At 44.0% G+C, this 12988-nt stretch overlaps 1 protein-coding gene across 3 annotated transcripts in view; it reads right to left on the bottom strand.

The window, feature by feature from the left end:
• Positions 1–12988, bottom strand: part of TOM1 (target of myb1 membrane trafficking protein) — a 328587-nt gene that overhangs the window by 298069 nt on the left and 17530 nt on the right. The window contains exon 1 of one of the 3 annotated variants that reach the window (XM_063940582.1): positions 12497–12581. The exons of the other annotated variants lie outside the window; for them this stretch is intronic. Coding sequence (XP_063796652.1) covers positions 12497–12536 — 40 coding nt within the window. The 5' untranslated portion in view covers positions 12537–12581. Of the gene's footprint in view, positions 1–12496; positions 12582–12988 lie in introns of those variants that run through there. 3 annotated transcript variants of the gene reach the window in all.

Raw genomic sequence — 12988 nt, 5'->3', positions numbered from 1 at the left:
CAAGGTGATTGCCGAATCACCAACGGCGAGGAGACGGTGCAGTGCGCTTGGAATAAGAACTACATGCCCTTGGAGAGACGCAGCCGCAACTACATGGTGAGATACAACCAGTTTATTTTGAATACAGCCTGATAAGGATCACACCGATTACTGCTATCTTAAAAAAGGGGATCAGACTATACATTATCTAAAGACACGGGGACGCCCGTGAAAGATTACTAGATAAACATTCTGAACATTCCCGATAAAGCATGCACTGATTAAGCAACTATTGGTGATCCCAAACAAATTATTAGTGAAAATTCAGAGACACTGAAAGTTCAGAACAACAGAAATTCCCGGTCACGGGACCCTATAAATTACCTATTATTTCAGATCTGACACTAACAACTGGGACTGTGGTTCTTTGAATCTAGGAGAATTAGAAAGGATTTTCAGTCACTATTTATTGTTGTAAATGGAGGGGAATATTTATGTCTAGGCTATAGAATACTGGTTGCTCTAATGAGATGATAAGATCTATTGAAACTGTATCCACTGTGCATAGTCATATTATCTAGAAGTGGTGTGGGGACACAAAAGGAGTCCCCAAAATACATATGAATATTGATTGATTTAATGGATACCTTTTAGATAATATTAATGTGGATGTATTCAGCATTTTTAGAAATTAATTTTTAATAAAAATACTCTTATAATTTGGACAGCGCTTTCATTATTTTCTGTTTCTTGTGTTAAAAAATTTGGGATTCAACACCCCATATTTGAGAGCAGCAGTCCATCTTTGGGAGGAATTGATTTGTTAAAAATCAAGGAGGTTGGATAGCCGACACACACCAGTCAGTTTAGCGCTTTCTCAGATTTTTTTTGTTTAAGAATCAAATTAAGTTTGAGGTTTAGCGAAGTAAAAACCTTGCGTACCTCGCACCAAATTTTGGATTACCACAGGTATGCGCAAACCTGCGGTATCCAATTTTTAAAAAGTGGTCACGGGGTTTTCAGAGTTGAAAATCCTTCGGTGCATAACAAATAAATTTACAAAAATAAAACATACTCGCCTGTCAGGTGCTTTTCGGTGGTCTCCTGGGCTCCCTTTGCGCTCTCCTCCATCTTCCGACTGGGAAGGGGGCTGCTGGGAGGCTCAGAGACTGCTGGGATGCGCAGCCGGTTCCGGGGGGGAAAGGGTCACAGACAAAGTGGGTCAGTCTCTGACACACTTCCACACAATTGCAAGCACTGTCACACACACACACACACACCTCACATACGCAGAGGACCTGCTTCAGACGCTGGATGAAGAAAACACCGCTTCGGAGAGTAATTACTGACTAATTAAGCTAATGGAAACTTCCAATTGCTTAATTAGTTCTCAGGGGAGGTGCCACCAGGGTCCCATGATTTTTCCTAAAATTACCAATTTTAGGAAAAATCTGACTTGCTCTGGAGATGCGAGAAAAAATAGGATTTTAATACCTACCGGTAAATTTTTTTCTCCTAGTCCATAGAGGATGCTGGGGACTCCAAAAGGACCATGGGGTATAGACGGGATCCGCAGGAGCTTGGGCACACTATAAAGACTTAAACTGGGTGTGAACTGGCTCCTCCCTCTATGTCCCTCCTCCAGACCTCAGTTATAGGAACTGTGCCCAGGAGAGACGGACATTTCGAGAAAAGGATTTTTGTTCAAACTAAGGGCGAGAAACATACCAGCCCACAACACAACATACCGCACAACCGGAATAGTATAAAAACAGATAACCATATGAATCAACAACAGCAACAAGCTGAATAAACTAATACACATCCCATGTGTAAACAAATACAACCAGTAAACTACAACTGCAAGTAACAGTCCGCAAGGGCGCCCAGCATCCTCTACGGACTAGGAGAAAAGGATTTACCGGTAGGTATTAAAATCCTATTTTCTCTTACGTCCTAGAGGATGCTGGGGACTCTAAAAAGGACCATGGGGTCTATACCAAAGCTCCAGACCGGGCGGGAGAGTGTGGACGACTCTGCAGCACCGATTGAGCAAACATGAGGTCCTCATCAGCCAGGGTATCAAACTTGTAAAACTTAGCAAATGTGTTTGAACCCGACCACGTAGCTGCTCGGCAAAGCTGAAGTGCCGAGACCCCTCGGGGAGCCGCCCAAGAAGAGCCCACCTTCCTAGTAGAATGGGCCTTTACCGACTTCGGCAACGGTAGCCCAGCCGAAGAATGAGCCTGCTGAATCGTATAACAAATCCAGCGAGCAATAGTTTGTTTAGAAGCAGGATTTCCAATCTTGTTGGAAGCATACAGGACAAACAAAGCTTCTGTTTTCCTGGTACGAGCCGTTCTGGTGACATAAATTTTCAAAGCCCTGACCACATCAAGAGACTTTGGAACCGCCACAGTATCCGTAGCCACAGGCACCACAATAGGCTGGTTAATGTGGAACGAAGAAACCACCTTCGGCAGAAATTATTGACGAGTCCTCAATTCCGCTCTGTCCGAATGGAAAATCAAATACGGGCTCTTTTGAGGCAAGGCCGCCAACTCTGACACTCGCCTGGCCGATGCCAGGGCCAAAAGCATGACCACCTTCCAAGTGAGAAACTTTAACTCAACCTTACGCAAAGGTTCAAACCAGTGAGACATAAGGAACTGCAAGACCACCTCAAGATCCCACGGCACCACCGGCGGCACAAATGGAGGGTGGATATGCAGCACTCCCTTCACAAAGGTCTGAACCTCGGGAAGGACGGCCAATTCCTTATGAAAGAAAATAGATAAAGCCGAAATCTGCACTTTTATGTAACCCAATTTCAGGCCTGCATCTACGCCAGCCTGCAAAAAATGGAGAAACCGACCCAAGTGAAACACCTCCGCCGGAGCTGCTTTGGTCTCACACCAGGAAACATATTTCCTCCAAATACGGTGATAATGTTTTGCCGTAACTTACTTCCTAGATTTAAGGAGAGTGGGGATGACCTCCCCTGGAATACCCTTCCGAGCTAAGATTTGGCGCTCAACTTCCACGCCGTCAAACGCAGCCGCGGTAAGTCCGGAAACACAGAGGGCCCCTGCAACAACAGGTCCTCTCATAGAGGAAGCGGCCAGGTATCTTCCACTAGTAATTCTTGAAGATCCGGATACCAGGCCCTCCGTGGCCAATCTGGAATGATGAGTATCGCCTGAACCCCTGTTCGTCGAACGATTCTCAGCACCTTCGGAATGAGAGGAAGCGGAGGGAACACATACACCGATGGAAACACCCACGGAGACACCAGGGCGTCCACTGCGCTGGCCTGGGGTCCCTCGACCTGGAACAATACCTTGGAAGCTTCTTGTTGAGGAGAGACGCCATCATGTCTATCAGAGGAAGTCCCCAACGCTTTATCACTTCTGCAAACACCTCTTGATGAAGAGCCCACTCTCCCGGTTGGAGATCGTGTCTGCTGAGGAAGTCTTCTTCCCAGTTGTCTACTCCCGGGAGGAAGACTGCTGACAGAGCGCTCACGTGCTATTCCGCCCAGCGTAGGATTCTTGTGGCCTCCTCCATAGCCACCCTGCTCCTTGTTCCGCCTTAGCGGTTTACGAACGCCACTGCTGTTGTGTTGTCCGACTGGATTAGGACAGGGCGACCCTGAAGAAGGTTCTTTGCTTGCAGCAGGCCATTGTAAGTGGCTCTCAACTCGAGAACATTTATGTGGAGACAAGATTCCTGGCTTGACCATTTTCCCTGGATATTTCTTCCTAGCGTGACTGCGCCCCAGCCTCGTAGACTTGCATCCGTTGTCAGGAGGACCCAGTCCTGGATTACGAATCGGCGTCCCTCTAGAAGGTGAGAGCCTTGCAGCCACCACAGGAGAGAAATCCTGGCTCTGGAAGATAGAGTTATTTTCCGGTGCATGTGCAGGTGAGACCCGGACCATTTTTTCAGCAGATCCCACTGAAACACCCGGGTATGAAACCTGCCAAACGGAATGGTTTCGTAAGCCGCAACCATCTTCCCTAGTACCAGAGTGCAGTGATGAATCGACACACATGTCGGCCTCAGGAGCTCCCTGACCATGGTCTGGATTTCCAGAGCTTTGACCTCCGGAAGAAACACTCTGTATCTCCGTGTCCAGGACCATGCCCAGGAAGGGCAGCCGAGTGGCCGGGCTCAACTGAGAGTTTGGCAAATTTAGTATCCAACCGTGATGCCGCAGAACAGACAGGGAGAGATCCACATTCCTTAACAACTGTTCCTTGGACCTCGCCTTTATCAGGAGATCGTCCAAGTACGGGATAATTGTGACCCATTGTTGTACATGGTTTTGCCCAATTGCTAACAAAAATCCTGCTGCGATCAACTTGGAATTACCCCCACTATGTCTAAGACCCAAGAATCCAGAGCCGAACGAACCCAGACCTGACTGAAGATTAGGAGACGGCCCTCCACCGGTAGGGACTCCCCCAGAGGAGTCCCAGCGTCATGCAGTGGACTTGGTAGAGGCAGGGGAGGACTTTTGTTCCTGGGTGCCTGATACTGCAGGCGACTTCCTTCCCCTACCTCTACCCTTTGAAGCGAGGAAGGACGAACCCTTACCTCTTTTGTATTTATTAGGCCGAAAGGACTGCATCTGCGGATGGGGTGCCTTCTTCTGTTGTGTGGGAACATAGGGAAGAAAAGATGACTTACCCGCCGTAGCGGTCGACACCAGGTCAGCCAGGCCTTCACCGAACAAGACACTACCTTTAAAAGGAAGAGCTTCCATATTCTTCTTGGAGTCGGCATCAGCATTCCATTGGTGAATCCACAGCGCCCTCCTGGCCGAAATCGCCATGGCATTGGCTCTTGATCCCAAGAGACCAACATCCCTTGCCGCATCCTTTAGGTAATGTGCAGCGTCCTTAATATAACCAAGAGTCAGATGAATATTATCTTTATCAAGAGCATCCATATCAGAAGCCAAATTCTCAGCCCACTTTGCAATAGAACTACTCACCCATACAGACGCCACAGCAGGTCTGAGCAATGCACCAGTATTGATGAAAATGGACTTCAAAATAGTCTCCAGCTTACGATCCGCCGGATCCTTGAGGGCAGCAGTGTCAGGAGACGGAAGTGCCACCTTCTTGGACAATCGGGATAGAGCCATGTCCACATTTGGAGACGACTCCCATTGTTCCCCATCATCAGAGGGAAAAGGATATGCCATCAAATTCGATTGGGAATCTTCCACCTTTTTTCAGGCAACTCCCAAGCCTTTTCACAAAGTGCATTAATTTCATGAGAGGGGGGAAATTTTACCTCAGGTCTTTTCCCCTTAAATAAACAGACTCTTGTGTCAGGAACAGCAGGTTCCTCAGATATACGTAAAACATCTTTAATGGCTATAATCATATACTGAATACTCTTGACAACCCGTGGATGCAAAGAAGCCTCATTTAAATCGACATCGGAATCAGAGTCCGTGTCGGTACCTGTATCTGCCATCTGGTTAAAAGCACGTTTCTGTGACCCTGAGACTGTTTGTACCTGAGGCAATGCGTCCTCCACCGACTGTCTCCATGTTTGTGTCTGAGAATCAGATTTAACCTGTCTTCTTGATAATAAAGCCACATTTGTATTCAGTGTACTCAGCATAGTCATCCAGTCAGCCATGCCGACAGACACATACATAAAAAAAATTCTGCAGCTCCCATAACCTCCTCCGGGGAGGTACACCCAGGCTCAGACATGTCGACACCACTTGCCGACACACTCACTCACACAGTCCATAAACCCGGGGACAGACCCACAGAGAAGCCCTTAGGGAGAACACAGAGAGTATGCCAGCTCACACCCCCAGCGCCCATACACTAACCGAAGCTAGTAATATGCTCAGCGCCGGCAATATGAATTGAAAAACACGAATTTTATGTGCCCCCCCCCCCTCGTTTTTCCTCCCCATGTACTTGCGGGAGCTTGGAGGACCGGGCAGCGTCTCTGCAGCGCTGTAGAGATAGGAGAAAATGGCGCTGGTGAGCAATGTGCAGCTAAGCCCGCACCCTTCCCGGTGCACTGGAGCCCGCTAAAATTAGAATCTTTAACCTGGGGGGGTACTCTATACAGTGATCGGATACTGTATAGCCTTTTATTATGCCAGCCAAACCTCAGTAACTGCTGCCCAGGGCGCTCCCCCCTAGCGCCCTGCACCCTGTGAGTGCCGTTGGTGAAGTGTGTGGGAGCATGGAGCGCAGCGCTACCGCTGCGCTGTACCTCCGTTACTGAAGTCTTCTGCCAACTTTTTTCCAATGTTTCACAGATTTTTTTTTTTTATTTTTTTTTACAGGCTATCCAGATTGATCGCCTGTAAAAAAACAACAACAAAAAAACAACCTCTTTCGCCCGAAAACACACAGGTTCGGTGAAATTCTGCTTCGCCTGCCGGAGGGGGGTGAAACAAAATCCCCCATAAGCCGTAGCATTTAGACCTAAATAATTTGGCCTGGTTGGGATTTTGAGTTTGACATGTCTGCCCTAGACTATCAGAATTTTTTATCATGGCACCCATAGGCTAAAAGTTTCTTATTGAGAAATTCAGGGGGGGGGGGGGGGGGGGATAAATAAATAAATTAATTAATTAAGTACATTGGGCCTGATTCAGATGTGGACGGAGTGACGAATGGGTCCTGCAACACAGGACGGCAGCAGGCTGTCACTGATTGACAGTCTGCTGCTTTTTGGAGAGTGGGGAGGGGACAATGACTGCATCCATTCCTCAAAATGGAGGCGTGTCGCCACTGTTGTGAGGGAGGGACAAGGCCAGGATCTCTGTCAGAGGACAGAGAATTCTTCATTAGCTCCTGCAGCAGCCGACTTGCGCTACCCCATGTGTTAGTAATGCAGCAGGAGGTGTGATGCCCCCTGCTGCATTACCATTAGTGCTATTGTTGCTGCTTACATAGAAGCAGACGCGATAGCAACGCCAACCATATCTGAATCAGGCCCCTTGTGTTTGTATGTCATCCTTGGGGTCAGTTATGGGGTGAAGAACAATATTAATTGGTCCTGGACCACCAACCCATGGCACTCAGTTTGGAAACCACTGAAGTAACTTATTATCACTACATAACGGTTGTGTGTTTTATTGAATACTACAGACTTCTGGCCTGATTCTAGTCCGATCCATCTTGGACAACTTTTCCCTATGGCCGTGGCAATGTACTTACTTTCATATGGTGATCCACTGTTCTTACGTTCCCATCATTAGTATAGCCACATGCTAGGTGCGAGAGATCCATCAGAAATAGGCGCATCTTCCACGTACGCACATCTCAGAATTCCACAGAGTATACACACACTTCCACCTCAACACTCCCATCAGAAACAGCCACTCCATGCATCTTTTGTGTGGTAAACACATTCTTATAACAGGAATAACTTTAATGACTAGCCCGTGAAAACTGCAAATTCAAGCTCACAGGCCATTTCATCAGGCAAGTTTTAAAGAGCTGAATAGATAGATTACATAATGCTTATATAAACAAAGCAAGGGCATAGTATAAGTGTTGGCTGAAACAGAGTGATGACATGCAAACTAAACTATAAACCTACAGTCATTAAAGATAATGACTGATAATGAGATGTATGAAGAGTCTAAAGATAAGTCAGGTCGTGTCTCTTAAAAGAGGGTCATGAACCCTCCTTGGAGATTTAAACCATGAGCAAAACATACCTATCATGATGTGCATTCCCAGATTTTCTTCTTTGTAGTTTTAAAATTACCTTTAAGTACGGAAACTACAGAGGAGGAAAGGGATCTAGGAGTCCCTATTTCAGGTGACTTAAAGGCAGGTAAGCAATGTAACAGAGCAATGAGGAAGGCTGGTCAGATGCTTGGTTGCATAGGGAGAGGAATCAGCAGCAGAAAGAAAGAAGTAATAATGCCGCTGTATAGGTCATTGGTACGGCCTCATCTAGAATACCGTGTTCAGCTGTGAAGGACATATCTGCAGAAGGATATTAATACATTAGAGACCGTACAAAAAAGGGCAGCTAACATGGTGCAAGGTCTAGATCACAAAACATACCCAGAAAGACTATAAAATCTCAATGGGTCATATTCCATGTCAGTTCAACCAGGCGTGTCTACCAGCCATCTCACATTTATATGACATTTTTTTAGTTGAGAGGATCCAAACAAGTGAAAGATAATGTGATTGTTGACTCAACTTAAGTTATGAACTCAAGTTATGTTTAAGTTTTTAAATGTCATGTTTTCTTGAGTTATTTATGTATGTGGTACACCAGTAATTGAATGTCCACTTCATGATTTATTTTCTCCACTATGAAACAGAGCACCATGCTGATTTTTCTGTGTGGTGGTAATAATGTATACCTTTAAGTACATTAAAAAAAAAATTGGTATATCTAATGTTGATTGAACCTAGCATTTTTAAGTATTTTTTAAAAATGTGCGTTTTTACTGTAACTCGAAACGTAAAGCAGATAAAAGTAATGTGGTTTGAATTTTTGGATTCGGGAGGAGTTACCTTAGGGGTCCAAATTTGATTGTGAATCCTTAATAAACACCCGTGATACTACAAATATACTGGATAAAGAAGCCGTGATTAGTAAATAATTTAATAAATTGAAAAATCAATATTTAATAAAATTGTCAGACAGTCGAGATATCTGGCAGAAATAGTTGTTTTTGCATCCTCTCAACTAAAAAAAAAAAAAAAAGTCTTAAAAATCTGAGATGGGTGGTGGAAATTTCATTTTTTGGGGGTAATTTGATATGGAATGATGTTGAAAGAATATGTATAGTTTGGACCAGAGAAGGGAAGGGGAAGGGGGGGGGGGGGTGACATGATAAAACTCGATATATTTGAAAGTTTCTAACAAAGTCCAGGAGGGAAACATTCTTCAAATGAAGAGAAATATTAGAACTCAAGGACGTGCATTGAAACTGGAGGGAGGTAGGTTCAGGGGAAATTTGAGGAAGAATTACTTCACAGAAAGGGTAGTGGATAAGTAGAATAGCCTCCCATCAGAGGTGGTAGAGGCTAAGACAGTAGAACAATTTAAACATGCAAGGGATAGACATAAGGATATCCTTACAAAGAAATAAGGTTTGAGGTAAAATATATGCAAAAAAAAAAAAAGGAGGCAGACTAGATGAGCCAAGTGGTTCTTATCTGCCGTCAAATTCTATGTACCAATACTCTAATGTCCATATCACTTCTAGAATACATTTTTTTTTTTTATTGAGATGATATGTGGAATAGTGACCCTATAGAGGGAAGTCCGTTTTTTGGGGTGCTCTTATTATTAACAACAGAGCAATTCAACTGTTCCGAGAACCCACTAACTATCATGCTTGTCGTGCCCAAAAAGATTGTGGCATATAGCGGCTAAAACAGTATAAAGTCCTGGTCAGGGTGCACATACTCTCCGTCGGGCACCATCTAGTAGTAGCTACAGGGAAAACAATTGAATTGTCCCTATAAATGTGATGATGCATGCAAAGAAAACCCTTAAGTGAGGCGGGAAATCTAATGTGTTATTATCCCCAGCATAAGACTTGCACATGTGTTTTTACAAGCAACTACTGGGGAAAGAAGAGAATTAAGGAAGACAATATTTATTAAAAGTCAACATTGTAATCATTTTTAAAACATTAAGGTTCAGTGCACATGTACTGAAGAACTGAACCCTATTAACACGTGTATTTGGCTTTAGCAATCCATGGGCCAGAACAGTATGCCCTGACGGCCTAATGCATAGCTAGTCCAACTTGCCTACCACTACTGCATCAATGAGAAATTTGTGATAGGCAATATTATACACATACACACAGATGCAGTCACAGATAGAAATGTAAGCCAGAGACAATCAGTAACTAGGAAATTCAAAGTCCAAAAAATGTAATCACTGCTAAACACAGCTCCTCATTTGTTATGTGATGCAGGGCTCTATTTGTGATTGCATGGTGGTAATTAGCATTATGTATTGTTCCTGACACAATTCATCAATGCAAGTATCCTATCTGGCTTACCTGGTCCCCAGTGCGTGGTATAGCTAGCATTATACAGAGGTAGTATTAGCTAATGATGAAAAGCAAAGCTTTTTGAAGCTTGTGAAATTGACTCTGGTCTATGGGGACTGCAGCGAGAGTTAGCTGTGGTCTACTTCTTGGTAAATTATAAGCAGCTGAGATAAGCCCTTTCTTGTGAGAAACCACCACAGTAATGACCCGTAAGATCTAGTACAGACCGCTCAGCACACATCTCTCCCCCTGCTCAACACTCAGCATGCCAAATCTAGAGCCGGCGATAGCGATGCGCGAGACCGCATATCACTGTCGCCGGCACCCTACACACGGAGAGATCTGTGTTTAATTTCTAAGTAATCTAGTCAGATTGTTTAGAATTTAAGCACCGATCTCTCCGTGTGTACCCCACTTAAGGGCTTATCTCAGCTTTAAAAACAGACCCCTTAAGCTCTAAAGGGGGGTACACACGGAGAGATCTGACTAGATTGCTTAGAAATTAAGCACGGATCTCCCTGCGTGTATGCCATAGCAATAGTGACGCGTGGCCCCACGCGTCACTATTGCCGGTTCCTGGTCGCTCACTTCACCGCTGTGTAGAGTGAGCACCCCCCCATCGCTCAGCACACATCGCGCTGTGTGCTAAGCAGGGGAAGAGATGTGTGCTGAGCGGTCTGTGATAGATCGCTCAGCACACATCTTTACGTGTGTACCCCTCTTAAAGGGTTGTACGCACGGAGAGATGTATGCTTAATTTCTAAGCAATCTGACTAGAGAAATTAAGCACGGATCTCTCCGTGTGTATGCCCCATAGCGATATCGATGCGTGGCCCCGTGCGTCGCTATTGCTGACTCTAGATTAGCCTGCATGCAGGCCAAATCTAGTTAGATAGCTCACTTCACTGTTGTGCTGAGCGGGACAGAGATGTGTGATCGTTCTGTACTAGATCGCTCAGCACACATATCGGTATGTGTGTACGCCCCTTAAGTAGGTGATTCAATTGTTTGTAGCTTTCATCTAAATTTACAACCAGCCCCTTTCTCATACGAGAATACACAGGATTAGCCATGTTAAGCAGCTTCTCCTCTGCCAGGTGCACTCAGACCAGCTCCAAAGCCCTACTTTATGTAGATTTCTGCTCGATAAGCATAGACTCTGGGCTAGTCACGCAAAGAAATGAACAGCTCCCATGCAGTTTAGATGAGAAATACATACAATTAAATTGCCCCCTTAGAACAACAGTTAATCCAAAGCAAGTTACTAGTGTGGAGGAACAGGAGTCCCAAAACAAAAATGTGGGGCTAAACATTAAAGGGAAACAGTCATCAAAAGGGTGTATCATTTATAGTGGTCTTATTTATTTTTTTGGAATAAATCTTGCTATATGTTGATTCTATAGGTGTCCTAAGACCGAAAGACTTGTCTGTTTTTACTTACTACAAATGTATAGCTGTATTATTATTATTATCTGTCCTGAGCTGAGAGAAGTGATTCTCACCCATTATTACATTTTATTTATAAGGTGCCACAAGTGTTTCGCAGCGCCGTACAAAGGACAGCACAGGGAGACAAAACTTAGCATTACAGTAAATAAATAACAAAAATAGAGTACAGGTAACAAAGAGCAACACAGTTCTCAAAACATAATACAGGTAAGATGTAACTAGCAAGGGAGTAATCATCATACTACTTGGGGCTGGCGGCCATAGATAGAGATAAGCCTTTACCAGCAGGAGAAAAAGCGGGTAAGGATGGTCGCTGAATAGGAGAGCTGTGAATGAAATGTGTTGAGAAGAGGGCTTTTACATCAAGAGGAAAGAGGGCTCTGCTCTGAAGAGCTAACAATCATTTCGTATTGTCACACACGTCAACACAGACTTAGCAGGATTCATTGGTTTATAACATACAAAGCTATTACAGGTTGAGTATCCCATACCCAAATATTCTGAAATACGGAATATTCCGAAATACGGACTTTTTGAGTGAGAGTGAGATAGTGAAACCTTTGTTTTTTGATGGCTCAATATACACAAACTTTGTTTAATACACAAACTTATTAAAATATTGTATTAAATGACCTTCAGGCTGTGTGTATAAGGTGTATATGAAACATAAATTAATTGTGTGAATGTAGACACACTTTGTTTAATGCACAAAGTTATAAAAAAATATTGGCTAAAATTACCTTCAGGCTGTGTGTATAAGGTGTATATGTAACATAAATGCATTCTGTGCTTAGATTTAGGTCCCATCACCATGATATCTCATTATGGTATGCAATTATTCCAAAATACGGAAAAATCCCATATCCAAAATACCTCTGGTCCCAAGCATTTTGGATAAGGGAGACTCAACCTGTATCAAAATATAAATTCATGCAAATAATATATACATAATTGGGAAGTTCTGAGGTCATCGCTTATAAATTGATTTTCCATGCAATAAATTCAGTGTTTATTATGAGGAGTAATACACCTGCTTACTGTAAAATGATTCCATGCTCCGCTCAATGACCCACAGCATTTTGAAAAGTGCTCAGCCTTGTATTCAGAGGTGTCTCCAGTGACACTAGAGTTTATAGAAGGAGATACATTATCCCATTTATACACATCGATACTAAAATTAGTAATTCAAGCAGAAGTGGGAATACTGTAGGTGCAATCCAAGCAAAATACTAATTAAAACAAATGTGGCACAGTATCAAAAAAAAATATCACACAAGACTGCCAGAAATGGCCACTCAGACTGAGAAGTGGTTTCTACTTTTGCCACGAGTGATAAAGGGGTCCATGGGCTATATTTACCAAACTGTTTCTCTGTGGGTTGGAGATGAAAACTTAAAGCAGCAATCACATTCAGTGTCAAGGTTTTACACTGAATGCGAGTGCTGCTTTAAATTTTCAGCCCCAACCCGTTGAGGGGCTGCATAACATACTTGCCTACCCCTCCGGAAGTCGGATGGCCCTCCCAGCCCC

The sequence above is a fragment of the Pseudophryne corroboree genome, chromosome 9, assembly GCF_028390025.1.
Source record: "Pseudophryne corroboree isolate aPseCor3 chromosome 9, aPseCor3.hap2, whole genome shotgun sequence".
Lineage (NCBI taxonomy): Eukaryota > Metazoa > Chordata > Amphibia > Anura > Myobatrachidae > Pseudophryne > Pseudophryne corroboree.
This window is presented reverse-complemented; position numbering and strand designations above follow the sequence as displayed.